Here is a 20318-nt window from a genome sequence, read left to right on the forward strand (position 1 = left end):
TTTTTTTTTTTTTTTTTTTTTTTTTTTTTTTTTTTGTTGTTGTTGTTTTAGATGAGAAGAAACAAATGGTTGCAAATGTGGAAAAACAGCTTGAAGAGGCCAGAGAACTGGTATGTAGAGACTGTAACAGAGTCCTGGAAACACATCTTCCTCTAGCTTCATTTATGCATTGTGGAAGTGTGAAATGTTACTGATCGGTGTTTTTAATTCACAATTTGTCACTTTTTAAATTTAAGGGAATTTAATAGCTTCTTAAGATTTTATTCTTTTTAATGAACATGATCTGTTAAGTGTCAACCTCTAGTGTTTATTCCTTCATATTTTTCATAAGAGCTATAAATTGTTAATCCTTGATCAAGGCATACTAGGTACCAGACACTGGCATAAGTGTACATCTTGCTTTATAATATTTAATTTTCTCAAAAAACATGAGTCACAAGAATTATTTGTCAAAAACCATGAAGGGTCTGAGATGTTCCCATACTTTTAACCTGAGTGAACTTGTCAGCTTATAGAAGACATGAGACTTTTAAGTCAGAGACAAAAGACTTTTATCACTCATAGTGAAAATGGCTGCCAGAGTTTCAACCTGGTTCAATCAGTTCTCTGAGTTCCAGTTCCCACAGGATTGATGCAGGTAAGCACAGATATTTTCTTACACAAGCAAAATAAAATACTGTACAGGACAGGAACTCAGAGCCTGGGAAACAAGCCACTCTATAGCAGCCAGGAAGCATACCTGCTTACACCTGCTTTCTGTCCTAGAGAAAACACATTATTTCCTCCTTCAAGGTTATTTCCTATGAACAGAATATTGAAAGATAGCCCTGGTCAGAACCTTCCATTTTTGACACACCCAGCAAGCTAAATTGGAGCATAAGAGATTATCAATACTTTTCTTACCACCTTTTGTAGATTGGGACTGAGGTTTAAGTAACTTGTTTGAGACCCAACACCTTGTTAAGTGGTAAAGATTTGAATCTAAATATGTTAAACCCAAGGTCTGGTTCATTGACTACTTCTTCATGGAAATAAATCCATAAGTTAGGGAGGAAAAAAAAGAGGTAAAAAGTATTATTTCCCAATTTGGGGCTTTAAATGCCAAGTATTGCAAATATGATTCAATTTGTTTCTATGTATTGTGGTTCCAAATGAGTGTGTTAGATAAAGGTGTCGCTTTTCCACAGAGCTTTCTTGGACATTTAGGTAAGCTTAAGGACATTATGAATTTCTAAGAAGGGACTTCAAAGATTAGCCACAGATTGGAGCATCTTCCATGCTATTTGACATAGAAGTATTTTTTAACAGGACCATACATGAGAGGCTGCAGCCTTGGGAGGTTCTAAGGAGTAAGCAGTTGTTCCCAGTGGCACAGTAGATATTTCTTCTGTGTCTTTGAGTACTAAGGCATGGACCTGCGGAGTTGCTGCTCCATCTTCTCTGTCAGTGGTTCTTTGAGCTTTCAGAATATTGGATGCTTTCCGTGTCCCATAGTCTACTTCTAGACTCTGCTGGCTGCTCTCACTGTCTCCTTAGGCTGATGTTACTGCCTCTATAAGGGTAGCTTTACCTTTTGCCTATCTTTTGAAAGTGTTCTTTTAATATTTTTCTCCTTACTTTAGTTTCTTTTTATATTCAACTGCTTCTGTCATGATTGACAGCTTTCATACAAAAAGACTAGCTTTTTATATGCCAGAGCAAGGAATCAGGACATGTCTTCTTTCTGACTGGTAAGATAATTATGAATTGACAACTGATAAATTCTTTGGATCTTGCATTGATTTCTTATACTGTTGTTGAGTTCTCAGTAGCAGGTTTTTTGCCATCAAGATTGGTGTTTTGGGGCTGGGGTTGTAGCTCAGTGGTAGAGCACTTGCCTCACACATATGAGGCCCTAGGTTCAATCCTCAGCACTACATAAAAATAAATAAATAAAAATAAAGATATTAAAAACATAAAATGCATTTAAAAAAAAAAAAAAAGATTGGTGTTTTGGTTTATAGCCCTTACCCTGGAAACATTCTGTTTATCTAATGATGGAAAGCTGATCTTCTGATGACCAAGGTTTTACCACAGATGTATAGAAAGCATAAGCTGGCTTTAGTTATTACTAACTAAATAATAGTTAATTATTTAGTTATTATTATTATTATTCTAATAATAGAGGCTTTTGTCTAAGATACGTATTTCTGTTTGTTTAAAATGATCAGAAAACTGTTAATTTAGTTCTGATGACATCATTGTTAAAGACATTGTTGGTTATATTATATACTGTCCTGTAGATAAGGACAGTCATTAAAAAAAAAAGAAAACTTGTTTTCTATCTGACTGTTAGAATTGTTTCTGCTGAACAATTGCTTTGTATTAGTATCTTAGACACTGCATATCTTTTAACTCTTATGTTGAACACTGTGCATTGGCCACATGAAATGTTGTGACAACATGGGGAAAATGCACATTACACTTATTCCTGGTTTCATTTTAAGTGTTTGTTGTGTATTTCCTTTTTTTTTCCTTACCTACTTTGTACTTCATCTTAAATGTTCTTGTAAAATGTCTTAAAGGAAAATGTGCCTAATTTCTCAGATATTTGATGTATCTGTACTTTTGCAATTGTTTCTATGATCTTATTCACCTTTTCAGAACTAAGTACTTAAGGATGACTTAAGAGAAGTGCTTTAAATAATTGCCTTGCCAAGTATGATTTAATTTGTTTATACTTCACAATTAAGTTGGAACATGTCAATAATTTAAATGATTACTGTTTAAATCAAGACTAATTAATATTTTCTTTTCTCTAATAAAAATTGAAGTTTACTAATGGAAATATGATTTGTGGGCTTATCTATATTCTAGTATAGTTATTCCATCTTTAACTCTGGACAATTAGAGTTTTTGTAGCTCAGTGACAAACTTATATTATTTGTGGAAATAACATTAGAATGATTTTAAAAGCAAAATACGTTGCAGCATTTTTGCATGTAAATTTACCAGGAATGGCTTGGGCCAATTTGTTATTGTTGATTTTTATTTTTTAATGCCAAGTACAAGTAAGCTACCTCTGCTCTATTTCTTCATCGTCAGTAATCATCATTACTATAGTTAACATTAATCTAGTTATAAAGTAAGAGACTCTGTTCTAAAACTATTATAGGAATTACTTCGTTTAATCTTCACAGACCCTAGGAAAGAGAGGTTGTTTTAAGAAATTGAAAGATAAGCAGAAAGCTGTTAAAAATCCTTTTTTTTTTTTAATGTTTCTAAGACTAGTAAGTAGTGAGGCCTACAATGTGAACACAAGAATTTCACTACAGAACCCATGTTCTAAACCATCATGGTATGTCTTTATTGCCACCCATTAAACTTTTATGTGTTATATTCAAAGTGTTTTTATGATGTTATAAAGTGCCCTGCTGTGGTTTCAGCGAGTGCTGTGTAATCTAGTATATCACTATATCCATTTAACCTCTTGTCCATGTGGCTGTAAAGTATGAGGCATGAGGCTGGTGTGTGATTTTCCTAATCAGAAAAGACTTTCCAGAGGAAATGATACCCAGTGACTAAGGCTGGACTGATGTTTCAGGAAATAATGATTTGGTTTATCTTTCCATCCTTCTGGAGATTTATAGTCTGAAGACCAGACCAGGTTGGACTGAATGATGAGGCTAACCCAAGGATATTAAAATCAAATTATTGAGAATGTTTGGATTAATGCACATGTTTTAAAGGAAATTCTTGACAAAGCAAGCAGCTTGGCACTCTGTTATTTGGCAAGTACTGAGTAACTGCTTGTTGAACTAAATGAAAATTAAGCACAAAAATAGTTCCAGTGTTATTTGATCATAGGCAGTCAGCACCTTGGGCTGAGTTCCTCAACTTTCAAATGAGGATTTGGAATGAAATCCTTTCAGCTCCAAGTGTTTGGTCAAATAAAGAATAAGCATATGGTTTAAATCAGGCTTTTCTCTCTCCATTCTAGCTTGAACAGATGGATTTGGAAGTCCGAGAGATACCACCACAAAGTCGAGGAATGTACAGCAACAGAATGAGAAGCTACAAGCAAGAAATGGGAAAACTCGAAACAGATTTTGTGAGTTAAATCCCATCTTTTGTCATGCTTACTGGTTTTTAAACTGAATTTCACTTATTTTTTCCTCCCTCTGCCTTAATCAGTGTTAAGTCATCATCTCCAGGGACTTGTGCAAAAGGCAAGGAGCAGCTTTCATGTGTATGAATTAGAGAGCTAAAATGGCAGTGGAGATAGCTAATGATGGGACTCCAGGTGTGCTGGATTCATGACTCACAAATAAATCCTAATCATGTGGTTCTTTGAGTTTGGATAGTATTTATTGGTATTTAGTATTTATTAGAACTCAAAACCCAGTCTCTGGCCTTACAGAGTATGTAGCCTTTTAGATGCAGTGCCAGGGATGGACTTCAGGGCACCAAGTCTCCTGAGAGTTACCCCTATTTTTGAATGCATGTTCCTTTGTGTGTTTTTTTCTGACATAATCTCCGTAGATTCATTAGAGACTTAAAAGATTATATTATGTCCCTCCCTGCAAAAGGTAAAGTGAACTACTTTAAATTAATAATTTAAACAAGTGATCCTTTATATTGGTTGCCCCATGAGAACATCTGTCTTTCTCTTCCTCTATTTCTGGCTTTGAACTCTACCCAGATTATAGCAAATTTAAGAATATAAATTTAAAGACAATGTTGGAGTTGTGAATAAATAGAGTAGAAAAGACACAGATAAGCAAATCCCACTTCTGGTTATGTTTCCAAAAGAATGTAAAGCAGAATCTCAAAGAGAAATTTGCACACTCATGTCATAGCAGCATTTTCACAACAGCAAAAAGGTGGAAGCAAGCTGTGTGTCTGCTGATTGATGAATGGATAAACATGTTTCTTCAGACAATGGAATATTATTCAGTCTTCCAAAAGAGGGAAATTCTACAATGCTACATTGTGGATGAATCTTAGGACATTATGCTAAGTGAAGTAAGCCAGTCACAAAAAAGACAAATACTGCAAACATCCATTTGTTGAGGTATCTAAAGTAGCCAAGTTCATAGAAAGAGAAAGTAGAATGGTGGTCACTAGGGACACAAGTTGTTTTATGGCATAGAGTTTCAGTTTTGCAAGATGAAACATTCAGTTGAGCAACTACAACAGTTGGATGTGTTTAACACTCTTGAACTGTACCCTTGAAAATGGAGAAGATGGCAAATTTTATATTACATATTTTACCACAATTAAAAATAATTTTTAAAGATACACATAAAAATATTTGTAAAACACTGTGAATGATAACTAAATGTTCTTTTATAGGCCGGCATAGGAAATTAGAATTTCAGTTAATAAATTTCATATCAGTCATGTTAAAAAAAATGCAGGTGAGAAAATATCTGAGTCTCACCAGTGAGTGACAAAAGTTATGTGTTGATACATAAATCAGGTGTGAATATGATTTGATCTGGGGTACAAATTCATAAGGAAAGTCAAGAATTTATAAGGATCTTTCCTTCTAAAGTGCAATAAATCTTTCCACTACAATGCCAATGGCAAGATTAAGTATTTGTTCTAATGGAATTTCTCTATGAGTCTGGAAATAGGGTGATTTGTACTTTTTTTGTATGTTTATTTCATGGATATTTAATGAATATTTCCTGAGAAGTTTCAATGGACTGCCTTAGTCACTGTTTTAGTCAGCTTTCTGTGGCTATAATGAAATATCTGAGATAATCAACTTACCAGAAAAAATTATTTTGGCTTATAATTTCAGAGGTTTCAGTCCACAATTGATTGGCTTGATTTTTGGGGGGCCTGTGGCAAAGCAGAGCATCATGGCAAGAAATATGTGGTGGAGCAAAGCTATTTACCTCATGGCAGCCAGGAAGCAAAGAAATAAATAGGAAGGGGCTAGTATCTCAATATTCTCTTCAAGGGCTATCCTGCCCCACCATGACCTAACTTTCTTCCTTCCTTCCTCCAACTTCCTAGAGGTTCCACCACTTCCCAGTAGTGCCATAGACTGGCAACCAAGTTTTTAGCATGAAAGTCTTTGGGGGACATCTGAGATCTAAACCATAGCACTCGCTCCAATACAAGTAAGTGCCTGTTAAACTGGGCTCCTATTGATTGTTTTGAAAATTACAATCCGTGATGTTCCTGAATTCAGAAAAGAAATGTAAATTCTTAGCTTCTGTGCTATGTAGTAAATAAAACCTTTTTCAAGTGCTTTCTGAAAAGTTGGTGTCTCTCAGCAAGAATATGAGATATAGTGGGGAGATTGGATTTATTTAGGAACTTGACACCTTAAATTTCTACTTATAAAATTCTAACTAAAGTTAACGAAACGTTTAATAAAAGTGATGAAAGTAATATTAAAACATTTATAAGGATTATTTTCATTTGCTTATCTCATTTTTATGGCATGCTTTTCCCAAAATTTTCCTTCTGGATTCTAGAAAAACGAAGTGTGTTAGCTTACTAGAGCTACCATAATGAAGTACAGTCTGAGAAGCTTGGAGCTTGTTCTCAAAAGTCCAAGGTTGGGGTGTTGTTGGCTACAGTAGTTCCACCTGCAGCCTCTCTCCTTGGTTTATAGATGGCTTCTTGCTGGTCTTCAGACAATCGTCTACTCATGTATGTCTGTGTTCTAGTTTTGTAAGGACACAAGTAATTTTGAGTTAAGACCCACACATTTTAACTTAGTTAATTCTTTGATGACTGACCCTGTCTCCAAATACAGACACTCTCAGTCCTGAGGATTAAGATTTTGACACAGATATTTGAGGAAGATAAGTGTTCAGCCCAGAATAATAGTTTAGTTATCATCTTTATTCTTAATTTTTTTTTCAAAAGTTAAATTATTTTTGTGGATTATTATGTCATCTAACTCAATGTTCAATCTATTTTGTTTCCCATAGAGCTTAATACCAAATATATTCCTTTATAGCCCTTTACTTTATTTATTTGGAAATTGCATTCTTGGATTAGTATTTCTTTCTTAGCTATATTTTCTTTAATAAAGAAAAAAGAACAACAATGAAGTTAAAATTTCTTCTCTAGACTGTCATTAAATATTTGTGTGTGGGGGTGGGGGGGTATCACAACTTTCTGCTGTGTCAGGAAACATCTCTACCTCATTACCACTTCTGTTGTACACTGCTTTGCAATTTGTAAAGTACTTCAGCATGTAGTATTTCATTACATGGTAGAAGGGTAGAAAGAGCAGATGGATTGTTATCCTCATTAACACATGATAGATCCAAGAGGTTGAGACTGAATATAGATTTCCTTCAACACAACTTTTTCCAGTCCTACAATGTTTGAGGCACTGTCATAAGTTCTGGAAGACAGTGGTGGGCAAGATTAAGTACTTGTTCTAATGGAATTTAAATTCTAGTGGCGGGGAAAATCCAGTGGGAAAACAATAAACAAATAAGCACATTCATATTATATTATAACTGCAGATGGTGATAAATGCTATAAAGAAAAATAAAGAGAGTAAAGGATAAAGAATGACCAGCAGGTGATGGTGGCTATTTTTGTTAGGGTGTTTTTTGTGACTGAAGTGAGGGGTGAAGTGGTTGTAGAAGGAGGTAGACCATGGGAAAGTCCTGGCCTGTGCTCTAGATTGATGAGAAGCCATTGGACGACTTTGAGAAGCAACTGGTCCTTTTGGAGGGTGGGGATGGGGGTGGGAAGATGAGGTCTTGCTATGTTGCCCAGGCTGGGCTCAAGCAATCCTCTCTCTTCAGCCTCCAGAGAAGCTGGGACTATAGGTACAGTCTCAGCACATGGATCAGTGAGTCATCCTCTGACTTCCGTTTTACAACTTTCTTCATTTTTCCATCCCATATTATGAGACATTTGAATAGAGTGTAGGAAATCTTTACATAATTCCCTTGTCTTGATTCTTATTTTTTGAGTATTTTTTTAAAAAGGAATGGAGAATATCTTCTTAAAAATATTTGATAACCTGCTTGTAGTGATATAACTATACTTAGAAACACTGAGTTCCAAGAAAGAACAGCAGAGGTGGTCCCTTCAGCCATCTCCACTCACTCTACTCTCTTCCCCGCATGCCGTCCTCCACTCCCTGGCGTCACTAACTGCATCTATGCTAACCTACACCTCTAGCCCAGGCTCCCCACAGCTCCAGATTCATACTTATTACTGTGTATTGTGCACTTCAACTCCAGGGTCCCTCAAGCAATACATCCAGTTTCTGTAAGCAGGCCTTCAGAGTTACTTCAAATTTTTCCCTGTCCGTAATATTGAACATCTAATTGGTCACCGAGAATTAGCAGTACTGCCCCTTAAATATCTCCCACATTCATTGTCCCTACTGGAAGCCTTTGTAGTTCTCAGCATGATTGATCGTAGTAATCTTTCCTACTTCTGTTTCCTAGTATGTGCGAGGCCCTGGATTCAAACCTCAGCACCGCATAAAAAGAAATAAATAAAATAAAGATATTGTGTCCAACTACAACTAAAAATTAAATATTAAAAAAATAGTGTTTTTCAACCTTGTTTTCATTATTGCCCTGTAAGTTACCTTTTAAGACATGTTTTTGTTATTTCGTGTGTGTGTGTGCACGCGTGCATAGTTGTTGTGTTGTGGTTGAATCTGAGCTACATTCCCAACTCAGACATTTTTTTTTTAATTATTCCTCTCTTTTCCTGCGGAAATTTGGCACCACACATATACTTTATGTCTATGCATCTATTCGTGTACAGTGGCCCTTTGGAGTACCACACAACTTTGTGATAGCTAAGATTTTTTTATCCTCTGAAGAACCAGTTTTTGCCTTTGTTATGGATATAAGGTATACCCTAAAACTTTCTGTGTTAGTGTATTCAGAGATGAAGTGTTTGGATTCTGACAACTGTTAACCTAATCAGCTGATTTTAGTTTGAATGGACTGACTGGGTGGTAACTGTAGGCATGTGGGGCATGGCAGGAGGAAGTGGTCACTGCAGGTGTGCCCTGGCAGGTACATTCCCCATAGCCCCTTTTTCTTTCTCTGCTTTTTAGCTGCCATGAACAGAGCAGTGCTCCTTCACCACCCCCTATGCCATGATAATCTTCACCTTGGGACCAGAGCAGTGGACTCAGCCAACCATGGAGTAAACCTCTGGAACCATGAGCCAAAATGAACTCCTTTTCCTCTAGGTTGTTTTCAGGTCCTTCAGTCACAGAGATGTAAAGCTGACTGAAACTGCCTCCTTGGGCATTGTTCTGCCCCTATTGACAATGCCTGATTCAGAGAATGTTGGGCTTCATCCAAGTGGTTATATAATATACTGGCGGATCAGGTTGATCTGTTCAGAATTTACTGTTAAGCTTTGTTAGGGCATGTCTAGGGTAGCTCTACTTTTAAGGTATATTCTCTCTTGGGCTCCATTTGAATCACTGGAGTGTTCAGAGAGTGCTCTCTCCTCTTAGTTAGAATTTTGTCTCCCTGCCCTAGGCAGTCTCCATTTACTCCATATCCCCCCAACACCTGTTTTCTGTGAGACCTCACAGGGTCTTACCCACTGCATGTGCAAGTTCATTTTCAGCCAAATACTTGAGGAGGCTGTGGTGTAGATTTCTGGAGCTCCTTCTCTGTATGATTCCCTTCTCACCATAATCCTGATGAATTTCATCCACCTCAGCAGTACAAAACACCAGTGTCTGTCTCCTATGTTCAGGGATTTGTTGCTATCCCAAAAGTACCTCCAGTCTGAGAGCCATGGTCACTGTGGGGCTCATTCATGTATTTCTCTTCTCTTCTTGCATTCTACATGATTTATTGTTGTCTTTTGAAACAACTGCTTCATACATTTTGTCCCTTTTTATTGTCTGCTGTTTGAAGTTTAAGGGTTAGTCTTCTATCAGTTACCATAGCTAGAAATGAAAGTTCAGGGTAGTGGGGATTTTTGTTATTGTTATTGTTTGTTTGTTTGATTTTTGCAGCACTGGGGATTGAGCCCAGGAGGATTCTACCTCAGAGGTACATTCAAGGCCCTACCCCATTTTAAGTTTTATTTTGAAAGGGTCTTTCTAAGTGGTCAATGTTGATCTCAAACTTGCAATCCTCCTATCTCAGCCTCTCAAGTCACTGGGATTATAAGTGTATGCCACTGTGCCTGACTCTCAGTATGGTTTTAATGTTTAATTCCTAAGAGGACAGTTGTGTGGATAATTTGAAAATGAAAAAAATAATAGTCTAGTTTAAAAAGGACCTGTACTTATAATTTAATTCTTAACTGATTAAAATAACTATTTAAAATATTTTTTTAATTCAGGCAGTAATTTCTAATCTCATCTGTGGGAGGTTAAGGAAAGGTAACGTTTCCATTTGTATCGGCAACTTTTGCTGTTCCTGATTATTTTATTCACTTGTGTGATTCTTCTTGAGTTTTGGCCCTAGATTAATTTTGCTCATTTTTTACTTCCTGTAATCTCAGATTGAGACAGGAGTATTAGCTACAGAAGATTCAAATCCAGTCACCTTATTTCTTTAGATGAGCAAGTGGACAGGGGGTGGGGAGAGAAACCATTGATTTATTTTAAAGGCAGACAGCTGTTTAGAGCCAGAACCAGAACTGTATAATCTAAGCACCTATCTATGCTCTATGATCCTTTGCAGGATTTTCAAAATTTCAGATTTTCACAAAAAGGTATTTAATAACCTCTTTGCAGTTTTAAAAACAACTTTTTAGGAAGCTAGAATTCATATATTTAAGCTTCACTTTTAATTTTTTTCAGTGTTGGTGTGAGCTTTGCTAGGGCTTGGTGATACCAGGACATTTCAGAAAAAAGAAGCAACCAAAAGGGGCAAGTAGAGTTAAGGATTTTTTCAAGTCTAAGAGTATTGTTTCTTAAGAAAATAAAACTGAAAATAAATAAAAATCCCTGAGCTTACACAAACAAAAAACATCTAAACATGTGTGAAATGTGTAACCAAAGCACAGTAAATGGAAAGAGAAAGAACAAATAAGTGGTGTACCAGGATAAGGTCCCAAAGGTTATGAGGACGTGGTATGTTGAATGCTTTACGCATCTCTGATATTGTACTGTGATGCTAGCACCATCTTGTGGTTCATTTGTGTAGTTGCACATTTCTCTTTTTTTTTTTTGTAACAAAGCTGAAGTTCCTTTAAGACACTCATACAGAAGGGTGGAGGATTAGAATATAATGAATGTTAGAAGTGGAGCTTTTTAGCCCCTGTCTCAAATTCACTTCTATCCCAGGTCAATGGTGCCTGAATGCTGTCCTTTTCCTATTTGGCAAGTTATGTGATGTGATTGTTAGACCAGCTCCTAGTGCAGAGCTGTCTACATCAGAGAATGGCACTTCTATTGACAGTCTCAGCAGTGAGGCTGAATGGTCCTAGAAATCCAACTACCTACAGACTGCCGGAGTTGGTCCCTTAGGTCAGGGTTCAAAGGATGTTGTGGAACAGCTTGAAGCTTTTACTGCCACTACCTGTACTCTCTCTCATCACAGGTGAATGGACAACTTGAGTATCTGAGTTTATGAGTGAAGCTAGTAACTGTCTTTTTTTTTTTTAAGTCTGAGACTAAAGAAGTATGAATGAGAATGATGAATTTAAACCCTGATTTTCGTCAAAAGGTCAAGAACTTGATGCTTCTGTTGACATTTTCTTTCCTGTGCTTCCTGGGATATTTTACTTCTATTTCTGTGAAAGTTATAGGAAACCTTGAAAGCATGATTAGAGGTTTCGAAAGTCTCAGTGGTGATATGTGGTAATTATAGCATCAGTTAATCCTCCTTGAAGAAACCTAAGTGCATTTTAAAAAGAAATGAGAAAGCCAGACTGGACAAAACCATCTCAGGAAAGAAAATTCCCTCACTGAAAATAATTAATATGCCTGTCATTATTTCAAAGTTCACTTTTTTATTTCTATGTAAACATATCTGCCAATTACAAAGTTTTCTTTATTTCTGAAAATAAAGAAAAGTAGAAAGAAGAAAAGTATCCTTAGACCCATTACTTCAAAATAACCACATTTTGTATTTCATTTGTTTCCTTCCAATCTCTCCATTCCCTCTCTCTTGCATAATTTATTGTTTTATGTTATATATTGATGCTACTGAACATTTTTTCTTTTTTTAAACTAGCATTCTAACATTAGTATTTTCCACTTTATAATTTTTTATCACTTTAATGAGTGCATAATATTTCATTCAGTAATGTTCAACTTTTGTTGAATCCTAATATATTTCTATTCATTCCATAATTTATTATGCTGCAGTGACTATATTTGAACTGGATTATTTAATCAGGATCATTTCTCAGAAGGCAGGTTAACAAGTCAAAGACTATCAACTGTTTTATAGTTCTTAAAAAAATATTCTTGGAGCTACATTTTTATTGTGGCTCATCAGATCATTTTTGCTCTTTCTCCGTATCTTCTCTGTGTTAGAAAGTGATTTAATACATAAAAATCAGAGGTAGAGCAGGACTAAGTACTTTATGTGCATTACTCATTTAATCCTCAAACAATTATAAAAGAAATATATTGTTATTATTAAGATTATGGATTTTACAGACTCTAGAATTAAATGCAACTGAGATTTCTTTTTCCAAGAGATACATAGTAGTCTTTGAAAGCTAGCAGATGTGCATGCCTCTCTGTGTCTAACCTGGAATTCATTTTATATCCTCAACATTCCTTAATCAGAAATGGAAGAATATTTCTTTTAGTTATTTGGATATGACTGTGGTCTTTAAGGAGGAAGTTGCTATATTTATCTAAATAAATATATATATATATATATATATATATACACACACACACACACACACACACACACATACATATACATACATATACATATATATATTTATTTATCTTAAATAAATATTTTAAATAATGCACACATGATTTTCCTTGTGTGCAGTCACTTTATTAAGAAGATGGTTCCCCATTATTAAAGCACCATTGGCTAAAATTGTTTGAAAATCATCATGCAGTTGGCCTTCTTTGTTTATAGGAGTCTCATTTCAGGCTTTGACCTTGGTAAACTACTCACAGAGCTCCCATTAATTTCAAAGGTAGAAACAGGAAATAGACCAATCTGGTAGGGAAGACACCGAAAATCTGTTTTCAGCTGCAGTCACAGCCTTCTGGGGGCTGCTCTGTGCTTGTGTGTCATGCTGGTCTTCTCCAAAAGGCTGTAACAGGTTTGTGTTCTTGACCCTTTCCCCACCGTGTATGCTTGAACGAAACAGTAGTATGTGTTAAATATTTTATTGTTAGTCTTATGGGCTGAATTTGAGATTGGTCTTAACAGATTTTCTTCACTTTGGAAGCTTTGACACTTTCTTCCAGTGTGACTGTTTTTATGATGACTGCTTTGGGCCAGAGACCATTGCCTTGAGCTACTGAAGAGTTTTATGAACTGTAAGAATAACTTCTATATCACTGTTGTCATGGCATAGTTGAAGTGTGTGCTGACATAGATAGATATGCACCCTACATATTCATGTTGATATAAACTTTTTTTAAAAAATGGTGTTAAATTTTAGATTTGATTTTGCAGTTTAACTGAAATTTTTTCCTACATAAGATAACATTTTTTTTATCATTGGAATTAAATTTATGGTGCCATTATATTATGAGGGTCAAAATATTGTTATGAATTGATAGTATTCTAGTAGTTTGAGTATTCTGAGCAATGTGTATGTTTTCCAGGGATAGGGCTAAATTTCTTCATATATGCACACGTAATACAAAATCCTATATTGGTTTTAATAGTTGTCTCTGCTATAATCCTAAGCAGGATTATAAATGACTCAACTTTTCTGTTGTTTGCTTGTTTTGCCTAACTACTTTGATCTTACCCAGGAAATAAAGAGAAAAGATAAAAACAGGTACTACTGTAAAAGATTAATTATCAACCTGTGACAGATCTGGCTTTATCATTAGTCACTAGATGGCACTGTTTGTTTGCAGAGTGCCATTTTAAAAAAAGAAACTATGGTAGTAACTGAAATTACTGCCTCATGAATAAAATATTTCTGATGGGATTTGCATTTCTATATTGGCTGAAGACACTGTGTTGAATGTTTTATTAACCAGCCCAGTGCAACTGTCAGCCTATTAAAGAAATCCAATGGTCCCTGTTTAGATAAATAAACTAAATAAATCCAGTTCGTCAAATTGTGTTCCTGGCTGTTTATTTTCCATTCTTTTGATGTACAGTTTATTTTAAGTTAAAGCCACATCGGTTTAAAAATTAATGGGAAAATGTTATTTGGTGTTTGGAACATGAAGAAGCTAATTGCCATCGTCAAAAAGCTGGCTCTGTTTTAATGTTAAATTGTTTGCTCCTAAATAGCAAACTTTTTACTGGTTACTTATAAACTGTCCCATGGTCAAAAAATCGCCTGGTATTCTGCAAATATATGGCCAGAGACTTTGCTGTCAACTTTGTGGACCCCTGTTTGATTTCCCTGGGAAAGTACTATGTACTTTTACTTGGTTTCCCTATGAATCATGCTCATTTTTCACATATGATCTACTGTTCCTTGGAAGGAAAAGTAGCTAATTGATTTTTAAATGAAATGCCTGTTATGAAAGTACTTTTGAGTTACTCTCCCAATGACTATCCAACATTAAAGGGGAGATCGTGACGTAGGGTAGTGAAGTCGCTGAAGGAGCCAAAGGCCTCGAGGTGGTGACTCCCTTTATAACCAGTGGGCACATGCTCATTGTCCTCTTATGTTCTAGGAGCATTGAAACTCACAATTGTATAATGTCACAGCACCAGTTGAGCTAGACACCTTATACTTAGGCCCCAGGGCTACAACCAATGTCCATCAACTGATGCATAGATAAATAAAGTTTGAAACAGACATACCATGTATGATATTAGGCAATGGCGTTGTTTGGCAATAAAAAAGAATGAAGTTCTATGACTTCATAGTGCTTGATTATAGATGAACCTTGAAAACATTACACTAAGTGAAAGAAGCCACTAACAGGAGAATCGTATTTTAATGATTTGTGTTAAATTTCTAGGATAGGAATTCTATAGAGACAGAAAGTTGATTAATGGTTGCTTAGAGATGGGAGAGCTGGGGAGAGTGGATAGAGACTGGCAATGATTACAGGGCTTCTCTTTAGTGTGATGAAAACACGATTATGGTGATGGTTGCCCAACTCTTAAGAATGTACTAAAAATTATCAAAATGCACACTTCAAATGGGTAACTGTATGGCCTGTGAAATACCTCAATAAAACTGTTTTATATATGAAAAAAAAAAAAAAGAGTGCCAGTTTTGTGCTTTGCTAAACCAAAGTTAGCAACTTGAAATGATACATTATTGTTCTGACTTATTTCTTTTTTCATAAATCTTCAGTTATTTTTTATGCCATAATTATTGCCTTTTTTCAGGAGCTTGAGAACAAAACTTAAGATGGGTAAGATAACTTTTGACTTAGCATATAGCCTTTAGAAGCTAGTTGTGATAAAGACAGAGCCAGATCTGATCTCTAGGTTGAAGGTTTTTAAACTAATAGTAGTTGAAGAGTTTTTCTATGTCCCCTGTTTTAAACTTTGCCTGTACAAGAAGTTAAAGTAGGCTAGAATCAATTTAATCAGAGACCTTGCTGTTGATTTCAATCCTCTTAAGCTTCACAAGGAATGGACCAAACATACAGAAAGTCCCACTTTTTACTCAAATTGCATTGATTTTTTTGTCTTTTAGTTACCAAGGAAAAATCATATGTAAGAGGAAAACCAAATAATGAATATGAAGTCAAATTTCTCTTTCGGCTTTTCCTTAAGAAGTTCATCAGATCATGAATTAAGTATGTTTACTAGAAATGCCTCTGAAATGCTAAAGTGTGGTCACATTAGGAATCCCTGAGAAAGATAACCCCATCCTCAATGCATCTTATTTTCTTCAGGATCCTCATGTCTTTGCAAACACACAAAAGCTACCACAAGTGAAGTCCCAACACGGAAGATTCTAAGGAAATACCCACATTTTCTCATTCTGCATTTGATTCTATTAAATATTGTTTTAACCAAGCTTTCATTATCTTGGACTTGGAAATCATTGTGAAACTGAGATTTCTTTTGTTGGTTATGAAGAATTTGTCCTGTAATTGCATTCCAAAAATGGAGAGAGAATGTCAGATTTTTATCCTCTGGAAAGACACATTGCATTGGCCTTGGTGCAAAATGTCTAATTACAGAAATGAAACAAGTTTTTAAAAACTGTATTCTGTACTTAAAAATAAGGATGCCCTTTCTTAATCTCTTTTAAATTCCTTATCTGACATTCCTTTGACTTTTTTGATGGAATGTTGCATCTTCACAAAGTAACTTTTTATTGTTTCATTATTTTCTTATTTTGATAAACCTGCTCTACAAATAAATTTCAACTGAAGTAAGAATACATTTCTCCTATCTATGGGTAATATTTAAATTAAAGCTTAGAAAGGAGAGAATCACCATCTCTTTGGTTAGAATCTTGAAGATTTATAGTTTTCATTTCAATGAATTTAAACTTTTCTACTTTTTTGAAAGAGTGTAGTTCAGTTCTAGCCATTCCAAATGCAGTCTAAACTGGGGCTCCTGTTTGAAGGCTTTATTTATACTTAAAAATTTTAAATATCATGTAAATATTGCTAGACATTTACCAGGAATGGTTAATCCCTGATTTTTCTTATAATATGTGTGAGCTAAATTTAATCATGGACCACATTTCCAAGAGAGCAAGTATGAAATAGTGAGAAAAACCCCAAAATTGTAGGCCTAGGACCTCGGGCATGTGCCTATTCATTCTCCACTTCAGTTTTCTGATCTGCAAATGTAATGTTAGTGTGAACTCTGACTACCAAATGGTGAAATATGAAGGTCCCAAAAGATAATAAATGTGAACATACTGAGAGCTGCACTAATTTTAATTAGGGATTTTCCTATGAACAAATAGTAATCCTATAATTGGAGATGGTGAGAGGTTAAAGTATCTCAAGGTCATAAGATTCTTTACATTTCCTAAAAGTGTAAACTTTTGTTTTCCTCAGTGCTTTAGTGAGTTAACTGCAGGAGCTTTCACAAATAATTGAAATGTGAAATCTTCCATCTTATTCTTCAGTATGACCTTCTAAGGTGGATTGCTTTTGTGTGCAAGTACGTTTCATTTTGTAAAAGAGATCTTGGAAATTAATCTATAGTAACAACAAGCAAGGTTTCTCCTTGCCCTTGTGGTAGTAGAGTCAGAATTAGAGGTAGAGAAATTATGATGTTATATATTACTTTATTACATGTATTATATTACTTAGAGTTGTGTTTGCACTGAATTTTCATCCAGAGTTCAAAATACACATTGAACTACTTTGGCTTTCCTCCCTATTCCTTACCCACGTTCTAATAACTGACTCTTCACTGAAACTATTAGAAATTGTAATCTTGGCTGGGTCAGACCCCGGCCCAACATATATCATATTGAGGACAGAGACCAGAAGACTGTGTATGATCTGTTAAATATTATCATTAATAACCACAGGAATTGACTATAGCATACATAAGACAATAACCAATAGCTACCGAATTTAAAAGTTGTAAAGATTGTCATATACTGGGAATGTGATCTAGAATATGCCTACATATACAAGACAATGTGATGCACAAGTAAAAGTACTATGGCTTAAATTTGGATCTCATTAGTAAAACAGATATCATTAATTTTAAGTGAATGTACAGATGAAGCTGAGGAATAAAACTTTCAAACTCAACGTTGTTTCTATTAATTTCATCAAAGTTAGTTTTAATTTTGGTGGTTTTTAATCACTCGTTGTTGTTTTAGTATAGGTTACTATAAACAACGTATTTAGTACCTTCTAGGCACCAAATATTGTTCAAGAAATCAAAAGATGAATCCATGTATTTTCCAAGGAGTTCATAGTCCTAATAATTACAATACTATAGTAAACTGAATTATGTTGATACTGATGGGATAGAGCATGAAAACAAAGGGTGTCATCTTCTCTAGGTATAGGTATGAAGGAAGTGGGGATTGTGCAGAAGGTACCCTGTAGGAGGTAACATCCAAACTGAGACTTGAAGGATGAGGAGGAACTGAGAGAAAAAGGTTATAGTCCTGTTGAATGAATGGCCCGAACAGAGGCAGATGAGGCAACACAGAGTAGGGGCTAGGAAGTAAGGGAGTTGGGGAATAGAGGAAAGGAGGAAGGGGAAAGATCGAATGTTGGAAATTGTTCTAAGTATCAAATATGGGGCCAGGGCTGGGGGTATAGCTCAGTGGTAGAGTGCTTGCCTAGCACCCTCAAGCCCCTGGGTTCTATCCCTAGCACTGAAAAAGAAGAAGAAAAAAGGTGGAGATAGAGCTTGTTTCCCAAACTTCATTGTACATTAGAACCTGGGGATCTTTAAAAAAAAAAAATCCTGATGCCTTTGCTTCTGCCAGATACTGTGATTTAATTAATATAAGGTATGACTTGGGCATCAGGAGAGGGTTTTTGTTTGTTTGTTTGTTTTTGCTTATTTTTGTTTTATAATAAAGCTTCTCAAGTGATTCTCTGTGCAGCAGAGTTTGGGAACTATGGGACCAGAGCGTGGGAAACCACCAGAGAGCTAGGCAAAACCCTGATGGTTAAGTGGAACAGCTCAGCCCTTTCCTCATTTGTGATTAGAAGCTATTGAAAGGTCATGTTTGCTGAGAAATATGGTGGCTTTATACTGAATGAAACGCTTAACAAGAAAGTTCTCTCTGCCATATAAATTGCAGTGCTATTTAATTTTTTCATGTTTTATACTTTCAAATCCTTATTATTATCTTAAATTTTTAAAGTTGATAAATCCATTATCTTAAAGTGACAAAGTCCCACATTTGTATCAAGTTACTTGAAAAATTAATTTCCTTTTGGTATAAAGTTAGGTATTATGATAAGCTTTAGTTGGGGAAAACTGAGAAGCCATGCATAAGTAATTTTTCTCCCTAGGTGGCAAAACGAATATTTTAAATTTTCACTCAAGCTTAGAACAAAACAAAACAAAACCCTCAGCTTTTAATTGCACACTGACTGTGTCTTTGACCTCCTATCTTAAGTCAATGCTAATAGAACATCTTCATGTGAATTTTTGTTTTTAAACTTGCTGTTGCAGTTTTAACTGCTTTGGAAACAGGAATATAAACTCTCTTGTAAGAAGGAAAAATATAAGAGTTTTTATATATGTAAAAGGGGCTAGAGCATTGATTCTATATTTGCTATTTCTAGATTTAGTAGGAAAAACTATCCACATGCGTGCGCGCACACACACACACACACACTTTTTTCTCCCCCCTATGAAGTCTTGCAAGACTGATTGTAACTTAATTTTGTACAAGAATTGTCAAGAAATTGCTAGTAATCTCTAATCAGAGAAAAAGAAGTACGGATGTGATGGATAAATAGGATTCTGTTATGGCCAACATCTTCATTGATCTTAACAGAATTGCTCTTTGCCTCCCCTGTGTCTGTATTTTCTCTTGGCAGTAAGCCGAGTGAATTTGGAACAGAAAGAAAGAGAGAAAATCTACTTGGTTCCAAATGATGATAGCTGTGCATTGGTGTGGGGAAAATAACTTCCACCTTGATGGCAGAATGACTCGAGGATTTTTTGTCTCTTGTTTAGGGGGAAAATTGAAGTTCCTTCTGTGGCCAGGTTGGAAAATTTCTAATTTAACATTACCCACAGCTTATGATATAAATTTAAATCTTATGATCATCATATCAAATGCTACTTAGAATTTTAAATTATAAAATAACTTTTGAGTTATTTCTGAATGGTATTTAGTCAAAAGAGATCAGAAAAAATACAATCCTGTGTCTTAAACAATTAGTGTTTTAAAATCTATTACATTTCTTATAGCAAAATAATTGTTATTTTCTTAGTTTTATTGGTTTTGATATAGTATATTGATGGGATAGTATGGTTTATGGGTCCCTTATTTTTCTGTAGACTTTGCATTCAGAGAGGTTGTCCTCAGGAAAGTATACAATTTCAAAATGTCTTTATCATACAAATTTAATTCTTTTAAACTAATTGTTCTACCCCCAAGGTCGATTCTAAAGAAGTATTTTTTTTTTATGTGTGTCGGAAGATATAAATCTGGGTGAAATTATTGTCAATGCTTTTTATATCTGAGAGGGCCTCTGTCTTCCTCTTCTATTTAGGGACTGTTAAAGTAGTAAAATTGTGCTTGCTAAATCAAGTGGAAAACAGCCATAGATGGCACTGTGGTTCACGCTGATATTTAAAATATTTCATTTT

At 35.2% G+C, this 20318-nt stretch overlaps 1 protein-coding gene across 6 annotated transcripts in view; it reads left to right on the forward strand.

The window, feature by feature from the left end:
* Positions 1–20318, forward strand: part of Vti1a (vesicle transport through interaction with t-SNAREs 1A) — a 342770-nt gene that overhangs the window by 9808 nt on the left and 312644 nt on the right. For all 6 annotated transcript variants that reach the window (XM_048807334.1, XM_048807336.1, XM_048807335.1 and 3 more), the window contains exons 2-3: positions 52–110; positions 3980–4090. In XM_048807334.1, the coding sequence (XP_048663291.1) occupies positions 52–110; positions 3980–4090 (170 nt within the window). The remainder of the gene's footprint in view (positions 1–51; positions 111–3979; positions 4091–20318) is intronic.

This window comes from Marmota marmota, unplaced genomic scaffold (genome assembly GCF_001458135.2).
Source record: "Marmota marmota marmota unplaced genomic scaffold, marMar, whole genome shotgun sequence".
Classification (NCBI taxonomy): Eukaryota; Metazoa; Chordata; class Mammalia; order Rodentia; family Sciuridae; genus Marmota; species Marmota marmota.